General features: G+C 58.7%; 1 protein-coding gene across 1 annotated transcript in view; it reads left to right on the forward strand.

Moving 5' to 3' along the window:
* The window catches only part of FAM53B (family with sequence similarity 53 member B), a 65557-nt gene that overhangs the window by 14064 nt on the left and 29913 nt on the right, over positions 1-21580 (forward strand). The window contains exon 3 of the mRNA XM_024555483.4: positions 7565-8343. Coding sequence (XP_024411251.2) covers positions 7565-8343 — 779 coding nt within the window. The remainder of the gene's footprint in view (positions 1-7564; positions 8344-21580) is intronic.

Raw genomic sequence — 21580 nt, forward strand, 5'->3', positions numbered from 1 at the left:
GTGACAAGGGAGCCTCCTGGGCTGCCTTCTCGCCCAGGCTGGCCCGACACGGGTGGGGGGAGGGGTCCTCAGTGGAGCCAGAGGACAGGGCATGACAGCTGCCAGCTGGGTACCGCCTGCCGTGGTGCACTGCCAGGTTGCCTTCCACGTGGAGAGATGGTCCAGCTGGGAGGCAGCCTGGCCCAACTGCAGCAGTGTGGCCTTGGGGTCGCTGACTCCGCTGCTGGTTGGCCATGTGTCCACGGCCAGATGTGGCGTGGTTCTGGGCCTCAGTGTCCCCACCAGTAAGTCAGGTGGGGCGGCCGATGGCGTAGGCACACGAGATGCTCTCTCCTGGCCCTGGCAAGGGTGCCGGTGCTGTGCGAGTCAATCAACAGTTAATGCACATTCATCGACACTTTCCTGAGTGACTCTCCCAGCGGCCAGCTCTCTGGTCTGTGTGACCCAGCTTTGCTCTGTGCTCCGGTCTGGAGATGAAGCGCAAGCAGCTGCCTGTTCTGTGCTCTGTGTGGACCAGATAGGAGCCCAGAGAGGGTGATAGAACTCACCTCTCTGCCTCTTCAGAGGTTTCGGTGCCTTTGCAGATACAAGCGTTTCCCTGCATATTTCCAAATGCCCCTGGAGGAGGGGGGTGTGGAGAGGAGGTGGGGAGTGGAGAGGAGGGGGTGAGGAGGGGAGGCCAGGGGCGGGGAGGAGGTCCGTCAGAGCTGAAAGGCCTGTCACAGGGCCCCGTCCACCCTGCCTCGTGCAGGCGGGGGTACTGAAGCCCGCACTCCCAACATCCAGCTCTGTTGGTTTTTACTCCTCTATGCTGTCTGTTTGGAATCTCATGGGGCCTCTTTTTACAAGAGCAAAGACTTTCCTGAAGCAGCGGCACCTGCTATGGGCCACCCCAGCTGGGGGACTGTGCCCTGGAACCGCTGTGAACTCCCGCCTCTCGGGCCTCTCCCAGACCCCCAAGCCAGCCTTCCTGCCTCCCTTGACCAGGCTGGTGGGGGGCTCCCCCCAGCCATTCCAATCCCGGCCTACATGCCCGGCCGAGGAGCTAGGCGTCCTGCATTGCTGTCCCGGAGCCCCGGGTGCAGCTGACATGGATGGTTCATCACAGGTGAGAGGGCACAGCCAGAGGCTGAGGCCTGTGTCTCCATTCTGGTGACACAGGGAAAGAGGCGCTCTGGGGGGGCCGGGCCTCTAAAGTTCATGTAGAGATTGGCAGCACCCTGCACGTTTTCTGGTGTTCTTTTAATTAGACCAGGCTGGGAAAGCTGCCCCAGAAAGATGGCTCGGTTTTCCTGCATTGCCACTGAAAGGGGTGGCGAGCTTCTACCCCCAGCGCAAACATGGGGTTCTTGCAGCCCCACGACTGAGTTAGCAGGGCCCAGCCCACAGGGCAGGGGGGACAGACTCATTGTCAGCACGAGCAGACAGGTGTGAAATCCGAGAATGAGTCAGCAGGTCTTGATCTGGCGGAGGTGCTACCCAGGCCCTGGAGGCTGCAAGAATCTTGGGGCCGTGCATCAGGTGCTTAACCTTTTCTAGAAACCGCATTCTGCAGTGGTTATGTCACCGTAAGACAACCTCCGAAGTGCGGCGTAGAAGGGCCAGGGTTGTGATCTCCTGTCTTTTGACCATCAGAAGGCTTGTAGTCCCCTGGGAGTGTGGGCCCCTGGGCATTTCCCTTCAAGGTGAAGGGCAGAAATGGAGACGAGAACGTCTGTGCTTGAAATGCTGTTTGTGTTTTCTTGGAGCTCTGACTCCGTGCTCGGCAGCCTCCATTCTCCCTGGTCAGGGGACCAAACCCTTGTGAGCTTGTGAGTGGGGGGGGGGGGGGGGGGGGGGGGGCTGACTTCCTGTCCCCACGTGGGTGGCCAGAGGCTTCTCCTGTGCCTCCCAGGCCAGTGGACGTCTTCCCAGAAACGTCAAGCTTGGGCACGGAGCCTCAGCTTTGAAAGACACCTTGGCAGTCCGCTCGTCAGTCTGCCAGGGAGAGAGAGTGGACGGCTTGTGTGCTCTTTGTGTTTTTGTGGCGTTTGCCCTCCCGTCGGTAGGCAGGGCCCCAGGGGTGTTTACACCCTCACAGACAGGTGCACTGCTGTGCACAGTCTCCGACTTGTGTACACAGGCTCGGCAGGGAAGTGGAGAAACTGCAGCTGCTCCTGAAGGTCAAGGTGACGGGGATGGCACGGAACTGGCCGGGGCCTGTGCGCTCAGGCCATGGGCCTTCGTGCCGAGCCTGCGTCTGCCAGAGGCTGGGTGTCGTAGGCGTCCCAGGGGGAAGTCAGGAGGCCTCGGTCGCTTGCCCTTCACACAAACCGTTGGCCTCTCAGGCCCTTTCCAGTATCCCCAATCCAGAATGTGATGTGCAGCTTGGGGTCCCCATCCCCTCTTGTGAGAAAGGGACTTACAGGTACCTGAAGGATAATGATTATTTTTCTCCGCAGCTCTACTTCGTTGTTGGCCCAAAGCAAAACAAACACCACAACACCAGTTTCAGTGATGCTCTGAATCCAGGTCTGTAGGACTGGAATCATCCATCCTCCGGAAGCACCTTGGGCGTGTATTGCTGGCTGTGGCCCTGGCAGAGGTGACTGCAGGCCGGCCCCATGTAGCTCGTGGTCTCAAGCAGTGCTCCTCAACAATTTCATAGTAAAACAACTCAGGCAGCTTATTAAAATGCCAATTCCTCCCCCCAGAGGTTCTGTCGCCAGATCAGGGACTGGGCCCAGGAATCTGCATTTTAACAAACACCCCGAAGGAGGCTGCCGTCGGTGGTCCCAGAACGACCCCGAGGAAGCCGGGTGTGGAGCATGCAGGCCAGAACCCGCAGAGCTCAGGACCCGAGGGCAGCAGAGCCCAGCCCAGCCCCTGAGCACCTGGGGTCTGCGAGGGGGTTGCTGTCTTGTCCCCTTCACCATATAGAGGAGGGAACCAAGGCCCTGAGAGGTCAAGTCACGTGCAGAGCTGAGGTGAGAACCCAGGCCCACACCCTTCCCGCCCCAAATGATGCCTGCTCAGTGGACCGCCCATGTCCATGGCCATTGTCACTCTCGAAAGAGTTATAGTTGTTTGCGCAGAAGTGACGCTGAGTGGAGGGGTGGGGGCGCACGGTAGCCTCTCCTTGGGAGCCCTCCCGAGTCCCTTTGTACGCATGACAGCAGGGCCCAGAGCCCAGGGCGGAGTGCCATTAAAAATCACCTTCTATTCCTGTTTCTTTTGTCTGGTGACCCGACCCAACAGATCTGTCTCTGTTCCCTGAGCCGAGGGGGGAAAACACAGGCTAAACATAGCCTCGATTGTGTCGGCTTTTCTTATACATACTTCTCAAAGCGATAAAGATAGAAACAATGAAAACATCATCGCTCCTGCAGACAGACCCCGTGGCCACCTGGCTGGTGTTGATGCTCAGAGCCGAGCTCAGCGTCCGACTCGGCCCTGAGTGTTCAGAGTATATCAGACGCGACTCCTCCCGCCAGTCTCCTGGCTGCTTGACACACACCTGTCCATGGCCCTGGTGGGTTGGGGAGGTCAGGGCCCGGCCCAGGCTGGACCTGCCAGGCCCAGGAAGGATTATGTGTGCCAGGGACAAAAGGCAAGTGAGACCAGGTGAGTGCCCACAGGCTGCTCTGCAGCTTTTGTCTGCATTTGCCATTCTTGTCCTCCCTGCACCCATCCCAGCTGAGGTCGGCCACGTGCCAGTCTCCGTGCTGGGACTGTGCCCGAGCTGTTGTGGCCCAGTGATAGACACAGAAACAGATAATTAAGGTGCGGGTGGTGTAGTAGTAGGAGCCGTAGGGTTGGAAGTCTAGGCGAAGAGCTGTGGGGGCCCCGGGGCCGCTGAGGGGAAGGTGTATCTGCAGAGGAAGTGACGTGTGAGTTGGCTCTCAAGAGACCGTTGGTGGAAGGGGAAGGCAGGAAAATATCCCAGGCCTTGGCACCGTGCAAAGGGGCGAAGCCGAGAAAGAGCTGCTGTTTCCTGCAGCTTCCCTGCAGTCGCGTTGTACTTGCATTTAACCAGTGGGCTGAGCCGAGGACTGACTGCTTGCATCCTTCCGGCAACAAAGACATTTTTTGTGTTAAGGACAGAGAGGCTTCCTCTTTAAGAGCGGGACAGTTCCTACAGGCAAGCAGGGACACTTCATAATTAGCCGTCCAACCCCGGCCCCCACGGGGGGTTTGTAGTTAACCAAAAGCCAGCTGAATGCCCACCCCTCTGCCCATCGATGTGACCTGTGTTCACTCCTGCAGTCGATGTATCACACTTCAGTTCTATAAAGAATTTCTGGTGCTCAAGAGGTGAATACCTCAGGGGGGTTGCAGGCACAAACCCAGGGCTGCTTCAGGTATTTTCAAGGGTGATTTTGACACCATGTGATTGCCACCTGACTTCTGATATTGCAGCAAGCTTGTTGTGTCCGCAGAGTGGGGTCTGCTGGGGGCCGGGGTGCAGGCTAAAGTGTTGGCACTCTCTCCACGAGGCGGCACGCAGCTGCTGAAGCTGGACCAGAACAGGCGTGAGCCTCAGAGGTCTCAGAGGCGGTGAGGACGTGAGACTGGGTGGGGAGGCCAGAGGGGTCCTGGAGCACCAGGACCGCGTGAGGGCCATGCAAAGCAGATGGAATGGTTGTTCTTATTGAACGCCCAGTTCCCCTTTCTTCTTGTGATTTCCCAAGAGATGGGGAAATTCCAGGAAAACGCCACAGGAAGGGGTGTCCTCTGAGGATGGGCCCAATCCCTTGTTATTCCACTGGTGACCTAGGCCTGGGAGAGGCACATTGTCTTGTGGGCCTCTGGCTCCTTAAGCAGGGGCCACCAAGGTGCCATCTTGGGGCCCTTTCTGCTCTGGGGCAGGGCCCACTGGTTCCTCCCTGGCTGCAGTCCTGACAGAGGTGACTGCAGGCTGATGGGCCACATTCCTGGCCCATCTGGCGCCTCGGTGCCTCATCCCAAAAGAGAAGTTGGTGGCCAGCCTTATTCTGTGGGAACTTCCCTGAAAGCCAAAGCAGCAGCAAATCCAGAGGAGGATGAGATCACAGGCCCTGGCCCTGACCCTGGAACAGCCTCGTGGGCTTGGTGGCCACGACCTCTGTGTATTTGGAAATACATTTGTTCTTAGAGACAGTGCAGAAACTGTAGGAAAACAACAAGGGGAAAATGTAAATCAACCGGCTGTCTGCCGCTGGACTGCACACCTTTCGGTTTGCTTTGGTCTTCGAGCGTAACACGCACCTTTTACTAAATGGGAATCCCGCTGCGTATAGCGTCTTACGTCCGTTTCGTCACACTTAGCATCTCATCATTAACTGTTCGCACGTCGTTAACGTTCTCTGGACCTCGGCATGTTTCAGGCTCCGAGTTGCTCCTCGATGGCGTGTGTAAGGGCACGACTGCGCGGCATTTCAGTGGCGGTTACCGTCTGCTCTGTGTCTCTCCTGTCGTTTCGAAGAACATCGTCACACAGAGGTCTGCACTCTTTTCCTGAACTTAACTGTTACATATCAGATAACAGACAGTCGTGACTCAGTCAGTGTCGGTTTGTATTTCCTTTAATTTCACGTTATCGCCGGTTTACTGAACTTTCAACAGCTGACAAACGGCAAATTGAAACTGTGTTACGAGAATGAAGAATAGAGGGTAGCAGTGGACGTATCTCAAACAGCATACATGCTACTTGCAAAAAGGTAATTCTCGGTGGTAACTTATCCAGTTCAGTTAAAGGAACACAGGCCGACCCCTGCCACGCACCAGAGCCCGGGACATCCAGGACCAGGTGGACTGGGTGTGTGGTGATGACTGCCTCATTCCCCCTGGCCCGACTGGGCTTAATAAAATCTCTCTGCAGCATCTCCAGCTCCTGAGGCCCAGTCGTGGGAACAGGTGCTGGATGGTCCCGGCCACATCCCTGCCAGGGTCCCAGGCCCTCAGGCTCTTTGTCTCAGGACAGGGCAGAGTACCCTAGAAGGAGTAGCCCACTGAGACCTGATTTGGCCTCATCTTTGACTCACGAGGCTTCTTTTGGGCCTCACTGGTCATTCATTCTCTTTGAACCTGTCAAGTAGCTGCTGCTTGTGACACCTTGCATGGGGTGGTCCCTTGGGGGTCTCTCCTGGGTGTCCGGTGGGAAGTGGCCAGTGGCGGGAGCCAGATGTGGTGTCCTTGCTGCCAGGAGCACTCCCAGAGGTTGTGTCGCAGTTGCCTTTGCGTGTGGCCCTCTTGCAGGACTGGGACCCTTCCTCCGCCCCGAGGGCAGGGCCGCGGCAGGCTCCCCTCAGAGCTGCAGTGCAGGGAAGAGCACAGGGCCAGCCTGGGTGTGTTGCACATCTCGTCATTTGCTAGCTGTGGGCCCCCCTCCCAGCCTCGTCCCCGACAGGAGTGGTGAAGGTGGCACCCTGCCGAGCTCTGTGTCAGTTCCAACTCTCGGGGGGGTGTGCAGGACCCGGCTGCAGCGCTGTGAGACTCAGTGTGCGCGACAAACCTGCCGGAGGTCATTTCGGGGGTCACCCCTGCCCTTCCCCTGGCTGCCTGACTCAAGCCGCAGTCTTCTCTGTGTCCGCGTTTGCACAGTATGTGAACGCAGGGAGGTGAGGAGAGAGAGGGGCACGCCGAAGGTCGATGCTGGGCTTCTGTGGTAGAAACGTGAATAGGACCGCAGCAGATTTGTCTCTGCACTCCTAACCCTCCCCGCACTGTGCCTGACCCCGCAGCAGAAAGCCCAGCCGTTCTTGACCATGTCAACGAAGTAACGGTTCCAGCACAGAGTAGGCGTTTCGTGGCAGGGCTGGTTAACTTGTTCCTGTGTTCACGCAGAGGCCTGATACGTAAGCTCAACTAGGACCCTTATATCTCTGCAGCCCGAGACTCGACCCAGTAGGTTTTGACCACTTTGAATATGCTCGGTATCAGCGAGGAATCCAGTGAGCTCCGGGAAGGTGCTCAGTGATTGGCTGCTGTTGCTGTTTCTGCTGTGGAGCGTTTCGGGGGAGGGGACATAAGTCATTAAATGTTCCGTTTCTAGTGCCAGCAAGTATTTTGAAGGAGGAATTCAGATGAACTCACCTGGAAGAACCCCTAGCCCCTTTGACCTTGACCCAGGTCTGAAGCACCAATCGGCTTGTCTCTGGTATTGGTCTCCTGCCAGGGCCATCGAGTCCCAGCCCAAGAGCCACAGGGTGTGAAGATGGATGTGACAGGCACACTGCCCAGCTCTGCTGTCGCCAGGGTGGGGGCAGGGCCGGTTGGTTTTCCAGCTATAAAATGAGAAAGTATTTTGGGCAAAAAGGACTGTTGTGGGCTTTTCCTGGAGGCAGTTCAGTATGTGGGAAAGAAAACTGTATCAGCAGTCCATCAGATACCTGGATTCTGGGCCTTGCTCTGCTTCTAACTCAGCACCTGGGACTTAGGTCCCCTCCCTGAGCCTCAGGGTCTCCTCTGAAGTGAGGCTGGACCGGATGGTTTTCAAGGGCCTTTCTGGCTCGGAAACCCTGTAAAACAGGCTCTTGGTGAGGAGGTCGAGGGCTGGCGCGAAGGGCTTCTCAAATCCTGTTTCTCTTTGTCATTTATGAACCAGAAAATGACAGATGGCGAGACCTGGACAGGAAGTGCCCTCTTCAGATTGACCAGCCAAGCACCAGCATCTGGGAATGCCTGCCCGAGAAGTGTCCGGGCGGTGCCCTGTGGCACCAGGAGGCCACGACCACCTGCGCGGTGACCAGCCTGATCAAAGACCTTAGCCTCAGTGACCACAACGGGAACCCCTCCGCGCCCCCCAGCAAGCGCCAGTGCCGGTCACTGTCCTTCTCCGATGAAATGTCCAGCTGCCGGACATCATGGAGGCCCCTGGGGTCCAAGGTCTGGACCCCCGTGGAGAAGAGACGCTGCTACAGCGGGGGCAGCGTGCCCCGCTACTGCAGCGGCTTCGGCACCATGCAACGAAGCTCCAGCTTCAGCCTCCCTTCCCGGGCCAACGTGCTCGCCTCGCCCTGCGACCCGGCAGGGTTTCACCACCGCTTTGGTGGCCAGCCCTGCTCAGGGGTGCCCGGCTCGGCCACCTGTGCACAGGCCGGCGACATCTGGAGCCCGGACCTGAACCCCGTGGGAGGGGCCCGGCTTGACATGCAGCGGTCACTCTCCTGCTCGCACGAGCAATTTTCCTTTGCCGAATTCAGCGTGCCCTCTGCCAGCAGCACCCCAGCCTCAACGCCCGAGCTGGCCAGACGCCCCAGCGGGCTGTCCCGCAGCCGCTCCCAGCCGTGTGTCCTCAATGAGAAGAAAGTCGGCGTCAAACGGCGGCGCCCCGAGGAGGTGCAGGAGCAGCGGCCTTCCCTAGACCTGGCTAAGATGGCCCAGGTAAGAACCCTAGCTGTGTGGGCAGCGCTGCAGAAGCAGCTCACTGCTTGGTGGAGCCTTAAGTGTCTGTTCTTCTCCTTTGGAAGTCAGGAATTTTCTGTCCCTGAGAACACAGTGCGAGTGGTACAGATAGATGGTGAGGGCAGGGCATTGGCGGGCAGACCGGTGTCGCCCAGCCCTGGTGACCCCCTTTTCTCAGGCGCTGTGCTGGAGCCTCTTGCCGGAGCGCCCCTAGGCCAGGGGAAGGAATGTACTCACAGGCCAGGTTCAGTGCCCTTTGGGTCGAGCTGGCCCTGTGATCAGGGCTTCGGGGAGTGGCTTTAGAGAGCGAAAGATGGGGAGGCCCTTTTTCTTCTGATTAGACTTGAAAATGTGAGAGCCCCGGGACACTGGATCGATTGCTGTCCTCTGTCCGCAGCCACACGCCCGTTGTTTGCACTTTGTCCTCAGTGTCTGGGAGCCCCGCCTCATGCTAACATTGACCTTGACTGAATGAGGTGAACTTGGAGTCAGTGCCCCATCATTAGGAGAGCCTCGAGCCTCAGCGCCGCCTGCATTTGGTTCCTACTGGGGAGGCACGGGCAGCAGGGTCGGTCCTTGTGTCCCGTCGGGTGGAGGACCAGCAGATGTGGCACAGGGAACGTGGCGCTCTGGCCATCGTCTTTTCTGGTCCTGCCGTGTAAGCGTTGGTCACCGACAGGATGGAGACCTGCATGGCCCTGAGGGCTCAGCCTCGTGCATGCAGCGTGTGGCCACGTCTGGCAGGCTGGCTTGTCGTGTCCGCTCCTTTTCAGGCTGGCACAGCCGCTTCCTGCTGTGCTCAGGGCTGCTCGGTCAGCCGGGCCTCCTCACATCCAGCGTGAAAATATAGTCTGTTGACAGAGTTTCCTTCTCTCCCCCGTAGTGCCCTGCCCAGCCCTGCAGTCCCCCTGCCAAAGGAGAGGTGCGAGGTCTGCAGTCTAGGGCATACTCCTGGCCCCGGGTCCAGGCTTCCCGGCCTGGGGCAGCTGGGGGGCACATTTGCGACGTGTCTCCCTTCCCTGTGCTTGCTGCCTCCTTGCCTGCGGGTTTGCGAGGTGGGGGCCCTGAAGGAGGGCTGTGCAGCCCTCCACCCTCGGCCCCTCGTTTTCAAGTCTCCATTTCTCCCGTCGCCGCTCCAGGCATGTCCCTTTCCTTTTCCCAAGGACCGTACAGCTGGACAGTGATGGAGCACATTCATTTACATTGGACACAGGGGTGGAATTTTCCTCCTTGGGAGAAATTGAAATAGGTAAAAAGGCTGGAGAGGTGACAGATTTGGGTGACTTCTGAAGGAAACCCGGAGCTCTGAGCTCTGGGTGTGATAAATGGCTTCAGTTAAATTTTTAAGGCTGAGCTTATTTTATTAGCTAATCAGCTAGATAGGCAATAAAAACAACTTCCACGTGTGATTATGTTTTACTGGCCACAAGTTGGAATAACACCGCTGGCACCCCTGGCGATGTTTCCCGTCCTCACTTGGGTAGCAACGGTTTAAAAACACACTGCTCGGTGGGGCTGGGCCCAGATGTATAGATCGTTTCACTGGGCCCAGGCAGGCCTCCAAGATCCTGAGGAGGCCGCCCAGCTCTGCCTGCCTTTCCCTGGCCAGGGCCTGGGTAGGGCAGAGCCCAGGGAAAGGGAAGGGGGCCCCAGGGAAGTGTGTGTGCCAAAGGGCCGTGGCCAGCACCCTGGGGATAGACCCTGAGCCCCTCACCAAGCCTGCAGACCCCGGCCAGCTCTCCCTCCAGGAGGTGCTGCCTGCTTAGGCTCCCCTTGGGGTGATTGATGGCTTTAGGGGGTGGGCCTTGCTTTTCCAGGAGCCTTGGAAGGCTGGCCCAGGGTAGCCCCTGGGCATCTGAATGCAGCCCAGACCCCGTCTGGAGCACGTGGGGCCCTGTGCCTGGGACCCGTGAGTGGCTGTGTGTGCAGCACTGTGTGTACAGGGACCTGCTAATGGCCCAGGGACAGCTGGTGAGGGACTTCCGGCCCTTAGACCTTGGCCTCCACAGGCTGTGGCTCACCCAGCCAGCACGTGGTGAGGTGGGCTGAGCTGAGGGTGGGCGCTGCCCCGTGCTTCCTGCCGTCCTGTCTTCAGGCTGGGTCGTGGGCTCTTTCATAGGTCTTTTGATGTTGGCTTACACATTTGCTCTTTGGGGAGGAGGGGGTTCCAGTTGAACATCTTCTAAAGGACCCCTTTCGTGCGTAGGGTCTGGGACCAGGTGCATGAGAGGCCCAGACTGAAGGTGCCCAGGGCCTTTCTGGTTATTAGACCTTTGGGAGTTCCCACGGACCCTGCTCCCTGGAGGTGCTAAGGGGCTGGGGCCCTCAGGGCCCAGAGCAGGTCCCCTGGGGGAGATGTGTGGGTACCAAGGGCGAAGGGCCCAGAGTTAAGGTGGCAGCCAGAGCCCCTCCAGTTGTCAACAGAAAACGTACCAAGAATGAGAATGCGAGAGAGTCAGAGGAGGACAGCAGGGGGACAGGTAGCTTTGAGGCCCAGGCCCGGCCCTTGAGCACACCCACGGGAAAGAGCAAGGGCGAGGGCGGAGGGCTCTGCCCCAAGCGAGCAGCAGGGTTGTCAGGGATACGTGTGACGCAGGCCTTGCCCATTCTGGCCCCTGCAGAGGAAGCGGGCCCTCTGGAGCGTGGTATTCACCTTTAGGTCCACCTCTGGTAGGGGCATGGACAGGTCACAAGGCCTCCGGGGTGGAGCAGGAGGCCAGCAGCCCTGGGCCACTTGCTCTACCAACTTTGGTCAGCAAATACCGCCACCACCAACATGGGACTGTTGGAAGGAATGAGGGAAGTAGTGTGTGCACATGTGTGTCTATGTATGTATATATGTGCATGTGTGATTGTGTTTGTGTGCGTCTATATGTGGGTGTGTAAGTGTACGTGTGTCAGTACTTACTGATGTAAATGTGTGTGTTTTTCTGTGCACGCACACGTCGCCTGGCCCACTGGCTGGCACACGGTGCGTGCAGACACACTTATTGTCGTCACAACCGTAGGGCTTGGGAGGGAAGGCGTGAACTCATGCTGGGTGACCCCACAGGCAGAGTTGGGACGAGAAGGTGACGTTCCGGGACTGCACTCAATCCATCGTGCGGACCCGACCCCGTTTTTCTTTTTCTGTCCATCTTTTCAACTCTGGTGTTACCCTCCCTTTTCTGTCCTTGCCATTTATTTCTTGTTTGTCCCTTGTCTTGCCTCGACCTTCTCTGCTGGTGAGGGCGGCCCGCCCTCCCTCCATGTAGCCGGCCATTGCCCTGTGCTCAGAGCTGAGGCTCGTGACGTTGTGGCGGAAGGGGACTACATGGCCAGTGGAGGACGTCTACATGAGTGGGCTCACCTTACACCCGTCACCCATGGAACTAGGGTGGAAGTGACCAGGAGCTCCCCTTCACCCCTCCACATGTCTTGTCCCTTGCCAGCTTCACTTCCAGAGTACAGCTGTCCAGCCGGCTGGTAGCGATGGCTCTTGTCCTTGCAACACTGAGGCTGGGACGCAGAGGAGAGGGGGCTAAAAACTCCATTCACACTGTTTTTCTTCTTGTCCTCTTAAAACCTCAGTGCCCAGCTTGTGGGTGGGGCTGTGGGTCCTGGATGTGGGAGGGTGATCATAGTGAGAACCCCCCAGGCAGAAATGACGTAATGACTAGGTCCAGGAGGGCCGCCCTCTCCTGGCATGGGATGGCACCACTGCTTGAAGGCAGCCCAGGGGCCAGGCCTGCCCACCCCGCCAGGTCTGACCCACTGACCTCCCTGCGCAGTTTTCCTCTTGGGCCCCATGGAGGCCCCTTCTGCTGGGTTTTTACGCAGTTGCAGCGTCCCTTTTGCAAAATGACGACATGTGTCATGGAGGGCACAGGCCCAAACTGAGCCTGTGCATTGTTTACTGGCAAGACTTTCGTCAGCACAGGGAGCTGCTGCTGTTTGGAAACCTGGTCGGGCCACCAAGCATCAGTTGGCCATTGGTTGAGACCCGAGCTGCATGGGGCCCTTTAGACACAGGGTTGCATGCGTGTGAGCAAAGATTTCAGGAGGAGCAACAGTTACAGAGTCCCCACTGAACGGCGTGACCCTGGCGGTCACGGTCCTTGCTGTGTTTCTAACTCCAGGCTGGTCAGCTTGAAAGAGCAACAAATTGTGTTTCTCAACAGTGCTTCCAACAGAAGCGAGACGTTTGTGAGGAGGGGTCGGGATGCGGGAACAGAGGTGTGATTGATCCCAGCTGCCCACACACTGAGTCCTGAGCCTGCCGAGGCAGCCTCCCAACAGGCAGCAACTGTTGTGCTAGCAGATGTTGGCAGGCCCATGAACGCCGGCGGGGAGCAGGTTGGGGTAGGAAGGAAGCATGGGGTAGAAGCTATGCCTAGGGCGGTGGTCCTGCAGACGAGCCCAGGGCAGTGGGGTGGTCTTGGGGGTCCCAGTGGGTGAGGGGCAGGGTGTCATCAGAGGAGTTAGCACAGATGTTCAACGGCAACTAGTGGCTCTTTGTGGCAGGGTCGTCCCTGGGCGAGGCTCCCTCAAGTCGCTTACTGCTCGCCACCCTGTGTGCCAGTGGGAGCCGCCCCGTGGGACGGCCCTTCACACTGCTAGCTGCACGACCTTCTTGCCCAGGTAGCCCTGGCAGCTGCAGGCCAGCTGTGCTTTTTGAAAACTTGGCAAAATCCCCAGGCTCAGGCCTGGCCTGCTTGAGCGTTGATGGCCTCATGGCCACTCCGCCAGGGGCCAGCCACCTTGCTGGTTCCAGCTCCCTACTGCCCTGCCCGCTTAGCACTCCTCCTGGGGAGCCATGCTGGCAGAGGAGCTCAGAGGCGGATTGCCCTTTGCAACACAGAATGCAGACGGGCATGGCGATCTGGTGAAAGGTAGGCACAGAAAGCCCTGGAATTCCACGTGGAATGAAATAAATGCTAAATAAAGTGAAGGCAAAAAGCACCGCGGGCCCACAGGGGCCGTTGTGTCTGATGAGAAAGTGGCCACGATAGGCTCAAAAAAGGAAGAGAGGCTGCAAGACCTGGACCGTCAGAGCTGGGAGCTGGGCCGGCAGCCCTGGGCTTGCATCCAGCGTGCCTCCTGCCGCGCTCCTGACAGACATTGCTAATCAATCGTGGCTGCCTTTCCGGCTGAACTCCCAGGGAGTCTTAGAAGCCTCCCCTAATTTGCTGTCGCACTTGGGGGTGAGGCATCCAGAGTCGAGGGAGACTCACTGAACTTGCCCAAAAGCCACACAGTTAGGAGGCTGGGAAGGCCGGCACCTGCCTCCGCTCAGTGTTCCTCCAGCCGTGAGGACTGCCCCGTGGCCTTTCCCGGTGGCTGCCCCTTGCAGGACGTACAGGGCGTGGAGAGGAAATGTGTGAGCTCTGGAGGCAGGCAGGGGCTCGTTCCACATGCTGCCACTTTTGAGCTGTGTGCCCTCCGCTGGTCACCCTCCGCCAGCTTCCATTTCCTTGTCCGTGAAACGGGAATGGGGAGGAGTCACGAAGTGTGGCTCGTCGGTGGGTGACACTGATGAACAACAAAGCCACACCCCTGGGGCTGTCTGCTGTGGCTTCATCTGGATGCGCAGCTGGGCTTGCCGCCCTGGGGGAGGTGACATTGGTGCCGTTGGATTCTACCTGCGGTGGGGCTGGAGGCCGGACTCTGGTCTCTGCTCTCTCCAGTCTCCTTTCTCACTGTTGAGCCCCTCGCAGGGTTCCTGTAGTCTGAAAACCCCTATGCAGACACCTGGGTCACTCCTCACTGTCCCCAGTCACAGCCACCAGGTTGCATAAGCACTTTGTTTGAGGTCACTCGGATTGGGGCCGAGTGTTGACACAATGACTTTGATCTCCCGGGGAAAAGAAAAATAGTTCAGCTGGGGACATGCCAGGGAGGCGGCTTTTAATGCTGCTTGGTGATTTTCCATGTTTGAGAGCCTTTCTGAGCCAAAGGCCATTGGAGATGAGAGGCCGGGAAGCTTTGGGGGTGCCTGGGCCTTCTGGGGGAAGGGCCTCGGCTTTGTAAGCCAGCTGCCCAGATGGGAGCCCCTTCAGCTACCCAGATGTGCTTGGAGCAGCCTCGCCTGGCCAGTTGTGCCCTAGTGCCGGAGACGGGGCCTGCCCTCGCAGACCACAGCTTCTGGGCAGGTGGGCAGTGCACCTTCGGACACCTCCAGCCCTGCTTCACGGGAACCACAGTGGGAAGGTGCGACGCCCAGGGCCCCTGAGGAGAGTTGCAGAGAAGCAGCAGGGTGTGGGCTGACGCATGGACGGTGGGACAGGCTTGGTCGTACCCGGGCAACTTACATGACCCCTCTGCGCCTCAGCTGCCCCATCCAGAGGCAGGCCAGCCATGCCTTGTCTCACCGTGTTGCTGGTGGCATGAAACGAGATCGTTCGTGTGAAACACGCAAGCTCAGAGCTGTGTGGGCCCGGGGTTAGTGCTTGGTGAGAGGCGGCTGCCGTCGTCGATGCTATTGTGAGTGGCCTCTTGGGAGCAGGGAGAGAGACTTGTGAAAAGGAAGGGGCTGCCGTCTGTGGACTGCGAGTGGCCCGCGCCGTGGGACTCTGCATCCCTAAGGCCCCAGCCCTGCCCCGCCCCCCCGGAGCCTGGAGCCCGTGTGGTTTGTCCGAGCTGCTGAGTCACACTGTTGGGGTTTGGACCAGTGCCCCATGACCCCAAGGTCAGGGTTCTGCCGTGCGGCCCGGCTCCCTCAACACCATGCATCCCGTTCTGGACGTGGGCTGGGCAAGGCCAGGGTGGCTTAGGGTCCATCTCATTCCCGCTTCCTTGCCAGGGATGTTGGGATGGCACCTCCTGGGAAGGAGCGCCGAGGCCTGGTGAGCCGTAGCCTGGGTGAGCCCTGGGGCGGGCCCGCGAAGGGCAAGCACGGATGTGCCACTGAGGCAGGTGGACATGTGATTTGTCACACAGGCCAGGCCCAGAGCCGACATGCCTGGCACCGCCCTGTGCCTTCACCTGGGACAGGCCACTGGCTCTCGTGGAAACTGGCCTTTTGCAACACAGTTCTCCTTGTCCTGCGCCCACGCCCACATCCATGTCGAATCTCCCTGTTGCCACGAGCCCTTTATGACATTTGTGTGGCATCAGTGTCCTGAATCCCTGCCCATCCTCGCAGCTCCAGGACACAGTGGAGAAATGAAGGAAGCAGACGCCACGGGGAGGGCAAAGCTTGTGCCGCTGTCCCCAGGCTGGCAGGGACTTGGTTTTGCTGGGTTCAGAGTGGGTGTTAATTGCCTATTTATGGCCAAAACATTAACAATGGCTCCTTTGAAAGTCAGAATAGTAGAACTCTTGGATAATTCCTTTTGGGGAGGGGGAGGGGTGTGTTTTTTCCCCTATCTTAGAAAACAAAAGAAGCGGTTGGTTCCAAAACATAACGCAACCTCCACAAGCTTCATTTGTGAGCAGCACAGGCGGGCTCAGTAGCATCAGTCATGTGTCACTTGGGGCCCTTAGGTCCCAGCCCCTTCCCTGAAACAGTACAGGGTGGAGCGGGTGGTGGGGATGCTGCGGCAGTTTCCTTTCTGGGGCTCTGTAGTGGGAGAGTATGGAAAGTCCCCTGGGTCCACCAGGGCCCTGTCAGCGGACAGAAAACACCTATGTGTCCGCAGAGAAGCCACTGTGAGCAGTTGTTACCCAGGTTTCTGAGAACTGAGAGCCAGGACAGGAACACCAGGTACACAGGAAGCTGTTCCCCCTACCACCACCTCCCCGGGCCAGGGCAGCAAAAAGAGAGGCTTGTTTCTGAAATCAGGGATGCTGGGAGACCCCAGGCCCCCGGGGCTGGGACCCAGGCCCCTCAGTGGGAGGCGCTGGCCCATGAGGGTGAGGAAGGGGAGGGCGAGGAGCTCAGTTTTGTGCACGTTGGAAAGCTGTGAGCTGGTAGCAACTGCTGTGAGTGGCACACGCTGCTCCCACCAGGTCAGGAAGCATGGCGGGGTGACAAGGACAGCCCCGGGACACAGACAGGATGAGGCAGGGCCCCCTCTGTTCTCCAGCCTCAGGGTCTCCTCTGGCATTCCACCGGCAGAGCCTTGGGGAGCAGATGGCAGAGCCCTGCCTCCCAGAACTGAGTCCGGGAGCAGGACACTCGGAGAACTCAGGACTTGCCTCTGGGCCGTGTACTTCCTGGAGGTCCTTTGGTGGAGGGACTGGCTGTGTAAAGATGGGGCCACGTGAGTCCTGGAGCAGGAAGCTGGGGCTGTTCTCGCACTCCTCTGCTCCTCACCACTTGGTCCTTACGCAGCAGGTACTTAGCTATGCAATGCCTGCTGGGGGCCTGGCACTCAGCTGGGCCCTGGGGCTAGTTCTGCAAAGCCCTCAATTGCCACTTTTCTATAAGCTACCTTCTAGATCAGGGAATAGATAACAAGCAAGCAAACAACAGGCGTGGCTGTTTCAGAGGGTGACATGAGGAAAAGAAACCAGGCCTGTGTGATGTGGAACACCAGGCAGAGGAGAGGAGAGGGAGATGGCTGGCTCTAGGTTGGAGGGACAGAGGAGGCCTCTCTGAGGAGGTGACTTCTGTGCCAAATGACGAGCCGTGTTCAGCCACACCAGGGTGTGGAGGGAGAGCATCGTCAGAGAGGAAAGAGCAAGCAGAGACGTGGGGAGGTGGGTGGGTTCAGGACCAAGCTTGCAGGTGGGTGCGCCGGGAGTGCTCGGGAGGGGCGGTGAGGGGTCGGCAGGGCCTTGCTCTGAGCCCAGGGGGAAGCCATGGGGGCATCCGAACCAGGATCTATTGAGATTCACTGGGTCTGGGACCTTCTGAATCACCTGCCTTTGGGGTTTGACCGCAGATGACACCCGGGGACACTGTGGCACAAAGAGGTCAAGGCAGGAAGGCGTGGGAGGAAGAAAGCACGCCCAGAGAGGCACTTAGGCCCGGCCCGGCATTGAGGGAACAGAGGCGGGGTGGGAAGGGGTGCTGGGGGTGTAAGTCAGGTGCCTCCAGCTGTGGGCCTCTCACAGTAGAGTGCCACGGAGGGCAAGGTGGCTTCAGGGCACAGCTGGGCAGACAGCCCTGCCGGTCCAGCCGCGTTCACAGTTGGCCAGGGCAGAGCGGCCCTCACAGCTTCCGTGTGCCTCGTCCTCGTGTGGGTACCCCAGGAAGATAAGGAGACTAGGGAGGGCCTTGGGGGCCCTCTGGGCCTTCTCATGCCATGCCTGCCTGTCGCGGAGTATCACATGTCCCCTGTGGGAGGGCAGGTCCTGTCCAGGACCCAGCACTCTGGTCCAGTTGCCCAGACAGTTCTAACTGCAAGCCCTCTGGGCAGCGCCCTGACCCTGTGGCCCCAAAAGCTGGGACCAGGTGGAAACAGGCTTAACCCACCTGGAGACATTCCACCTGGAGCAGCCTTGGACAGTGGAATCTTCCAAGGATTGAGGGCATTTAAAAGTGGGAACAAGCACTTAGGCCTGGGAGCTAGTGGAAGAAAAGACCCTTTTTCGTTGGGTTGGGGCCTGCTCAGGCGGTGTGTCCGGGGAGAGCGTCTTAGCGGATGTGGGCCGATTGTGCAGTGTTAACTGTTCGGCGAGAGGGAGGAGATGGGCACCTCAATGGTGAGAGGCTGATTGTCACTCGTCAGAGACACTGGAACTTCAGCGTGATGCGCACGGGGAAACTTGGAGCAAATACATGTGCCAGCACCTGCCCCAGCCCAGGATGGCAGGGCCTGGGCTTCATGGCCAGGTGGGCCCAGCCCTCTGTTTTGGTGGGCCGCTCACCATCTGGGTGGCCCTGGGCAAGTCCCTCTCTGGACCTGGTGTCCTCTTCTGTATGATGGGGGATTGAGCTTGTGAGCACACCTGGGTGGGCCAGGTGCACAGTACGCCCACTGGCCTGTTGGTCCCGGGGATCGTCGTCGTCACCACTGTCACTGCTGTTGACTTTGACCCTAGTGTGGCTTGTGGCCTTGAACCAGGGTCGCTGTTGCTCACATGGTTTCTCATGGCCATTAGTTCGAAGGACAGCCTAGTGAAGGTGGCAGCGCTCGGCCTCTCTGCTGGGAGGCTGGAGCAGGAGGGTGGGGTGGGGTGCCTGGCTCTTCCTGGGCAGCCCCCCCAGCCCTGGGGACACAGGTGGAACGAGGGGCAGCAGCCGTGGGGCCGCCGACCCTCGGCAAGTGAGGTGAGAGTGGGTTTGCAGAAGAAACGCACCTGTTGTGTCTTCCCCTTGAAATAACCATTTCGGAGGAGACGCGGGAGTCTCAGACGGCAGACATCAGCTCTGTGTGTAGAAACAATGTGAGCCGCCGAGACCGTTTCAAATTTTCTAATAGCCACGATGATTTTTTAAAAAAAAAGAATAGGTGAAAGCAACTTAATATGTTTTATTTAATTCAGTATATCCCAAACCCTGTCATTTCAACATGTAACCGACAGAAATACATCGTCCGGGCGGTATTTGATGTTCCTTTTCTGTACTGTGTCTGCGATCAGGGCGTGTGTCATATAGTCAGGGCACATCGCGGTTGGGATGGCCCACATGTGGCTGGTGGCTTCCACAGCGGACAGTGTGGGGTCAGACCCTTTGCCCAAGGTCACAGCCCATGAAGTGGCGGAGCTGTCAGACTCAGGAGCTCACGGCTCCACGGGTGGGGAGGCTCAGGTGTGGACGTAAGAGCTGGTGCTGTGTCTGGGTCTCGGAGTCACTGATCCGTGCTGTCTGACATGGGCCCAGCGTGCTGGCGGGTGAGGAGAGGCTGGTGAGAGGCCCCTGCTCCGAGGCCCTGGGTCCTCCAGGGCTGTACTCTCTCTGTGGGCACCAGTGTCGGGAGAGCAGGCCCAGAGGCCCGAGCCGTGGAGCGTCCAGGTGCTGGATGACTGCCCCATCACAGAACAGGGACATCGGGGGCTCATCTGCTCTGCCCCTGGTGGAGCCGGACAGGCCAGCAGGTGGGCGGGGGGGTGCCATTTCTCTGAGCCCTCGCCTTCATCTCCGGGGTGCTTTTCCGCCGAGTTCACTATCCCCGTGCAGCCCCACTGAGCCTGATATTGTGGTGTGCAGCCAGGGCAGGGCTGAGGGAGGGGAAGGCAGAAGCCTCTCCCCATGGCTCCAGGGGTCAGCAGTAGACAGGACAGGCAGCCCCTGCCTCCCAGAGGTCACAGCACCAGTGCATCATCCCTTAGAAACGCAGAGCTCTTGACCAGCACTCGAAGCTCTGCCCTCTGAGCCTGGGTCTCCTCACCAGCTAGACAGGACCCTCTGTAGCCATTGCCAGGACTGAGGAAGGTGGTGAGGGCTGGGCACTCACTTGGCATCAGGGCCCGTGGTGGATTCTCCCTGTCGTGTGCTGGGCTCGGCCCCTTGGCAGAGGAGAGATGTGGCACAGAGATACCCCCAAGGCCAGGAAGCATCCATCTGGCTGGGGGCGTGGCTGGGGTGGAGCATGGGCTCCTGGAGAGCCAGGTGGGGCCTTGTGCTGTGTGCAGTGGGAGCCACAGACACTTTCGAGTAGGTGACTGGGGTTTGGAACCTCAGTCTGGCTGTGGGTAGATCTTGGGGGGCATCCAGGAAAGAGAGAAGGCTGTGCCTGTGTACAAGGGGGTCCCAAAACCCCCAGGATTTATTTATAAAAGACTGTGTATTAACGACTGCCCGGATAAAAGACTGTGTATTTATTCTCACATGTTTAGGCTTCAGTCACCTTGCGGTACTCTCCATCTGATGCACCACCCCTGTCCAGGCATTTTTTCCACCACTCAGAACGGTTTCGAACTTGTCGATTTCTATGCCTCTTAGTGCTTCTGCCGTTTTTGTTTCACCTCTCCCACATCAACAAAGTGTTTCAACAAAGTCTTTCTCTTTGAGGACTTTTTTCATCAGGGGAAACAAAAAAAGTTGCTGGAGGGGAGATCTGGTGAATGGGGAGGGTGGGGCATGGAGGTCATGCTATTTTTGTTCAAAAGCCACTCAGCGCAGCGTGAACAAGTACGCTTGCGAATCACCCACCATGAAATGGGCAAGTGTGTTGAAAGAGTCTTCAAAAAATTTCACTGAAGCCGAACATAGCCTCTCACAACAGTGCCAGCTGGAACACGGATACAGATGGGTTCCTAGAACACTCACCTAGCGGGGGAAGCCTGTACTACAAGAGGCCTGCCTGCCAGAAGATAATTCAGTTTTTTGAGACCCCTTCGGATTTGGTGTCTTTGGTAGAGAAGGGGGGCAGTGGGAGCCCCAGCGGGCAGAGGGAACTGCTCAGGGCCAGAGTCTTCCGGGAGTTCCTCGCCTGGTTCTTACGGGCCCGAGGGCCTAGGGCCTGGTGTGGCTGGACCGCGGCTGCCTGGCCGAGTTGACCTCTGCAAGGCTGCTTGGGTGAGCTCTCCCCTGACCTGCAGACTGGGAGAGTCGCCTGGGGAAAAGGAGGTTAGTCAAGCTTGTCCTTTGGGAGGTGAACTGAGTCAGAAATGGCTTGCTTTTCCCTTCTGGAGCCAGAAAGCCACTGGTAGCAGTCCTAAGCAGTGAGGCTACGGGGCCTTCTGCCTCATTTGTGTCACCTGCTTGGCCAGCCTGCAGCCCCCTTCCCCTTGGGAACGAGGACAGCATAGTTCACATCAGAAACCTTTGGCTGGAGACCCCCAGCTCACGTGGCCTGGGCCCCTCCGCTAGAAACCTCAGCCCGTCGCAGACGGTAGCACCAACACTTGTGCCGCGTGTGGCAGCAGCAGCTTGCGCTTTGCTGCATGTCCCCGTGCTCCACTCTGCTCTGTGGGCCAGGATGGGACTTGTGTGTGTACAGTCACATGTCTTCGTTAACATCCGGGTACGTGTGGGTTGCTGGTCTGTTTTGTAGAAGATGAGACTGAGGTTCAGAGTAGCAGCCAAGCTCACCGGACCCATGTGGCGAGGGCAGGCGTGGCTCTGGGGTCCTTGACTGTTCCAGTTCCATCAGAGGGCCTGGGCAAGGCTCAGGGCACTGGGCTGGTGTCCACCGGTGTCCACCGGTGTCCACACGGGCTGGGCTGAGTGGGGCTGGAGTTACAGGGCTGAGGGTCGGTGAGGGGCAGGCCCTCCCTCCTGGGCTGTGGTGGGCCCTGGGTGGGACAGACTGGCCCCGGACACATGGCTGTCTGGTTGGTGGGCAGTGAAGTGCCGGAGCCCAGGGGTCAGTGCGCAGTTCTAGGATGGCAGCTGGGGTCTCACATGACAGCCTGGCCCCTGCCACACCTGCGGTCAGAGCCGTCTAGACGGTCTGAGGTGACA

Source organism: Desmodus rotundus, chromosome 4 (assembly GCF_022682495.2).
Source record: "Desmodus rotundus isolate HL8 chromosome 4, HLdesRot8A.1, whole genome shotgun sequence".
Classification (NCBI taxonomy): Eukaryota; Metazoa; Chordata; class Mammalia; order Chiroptera; family Phyllostomidae; genus Desmodus; species Desmodus rotundus.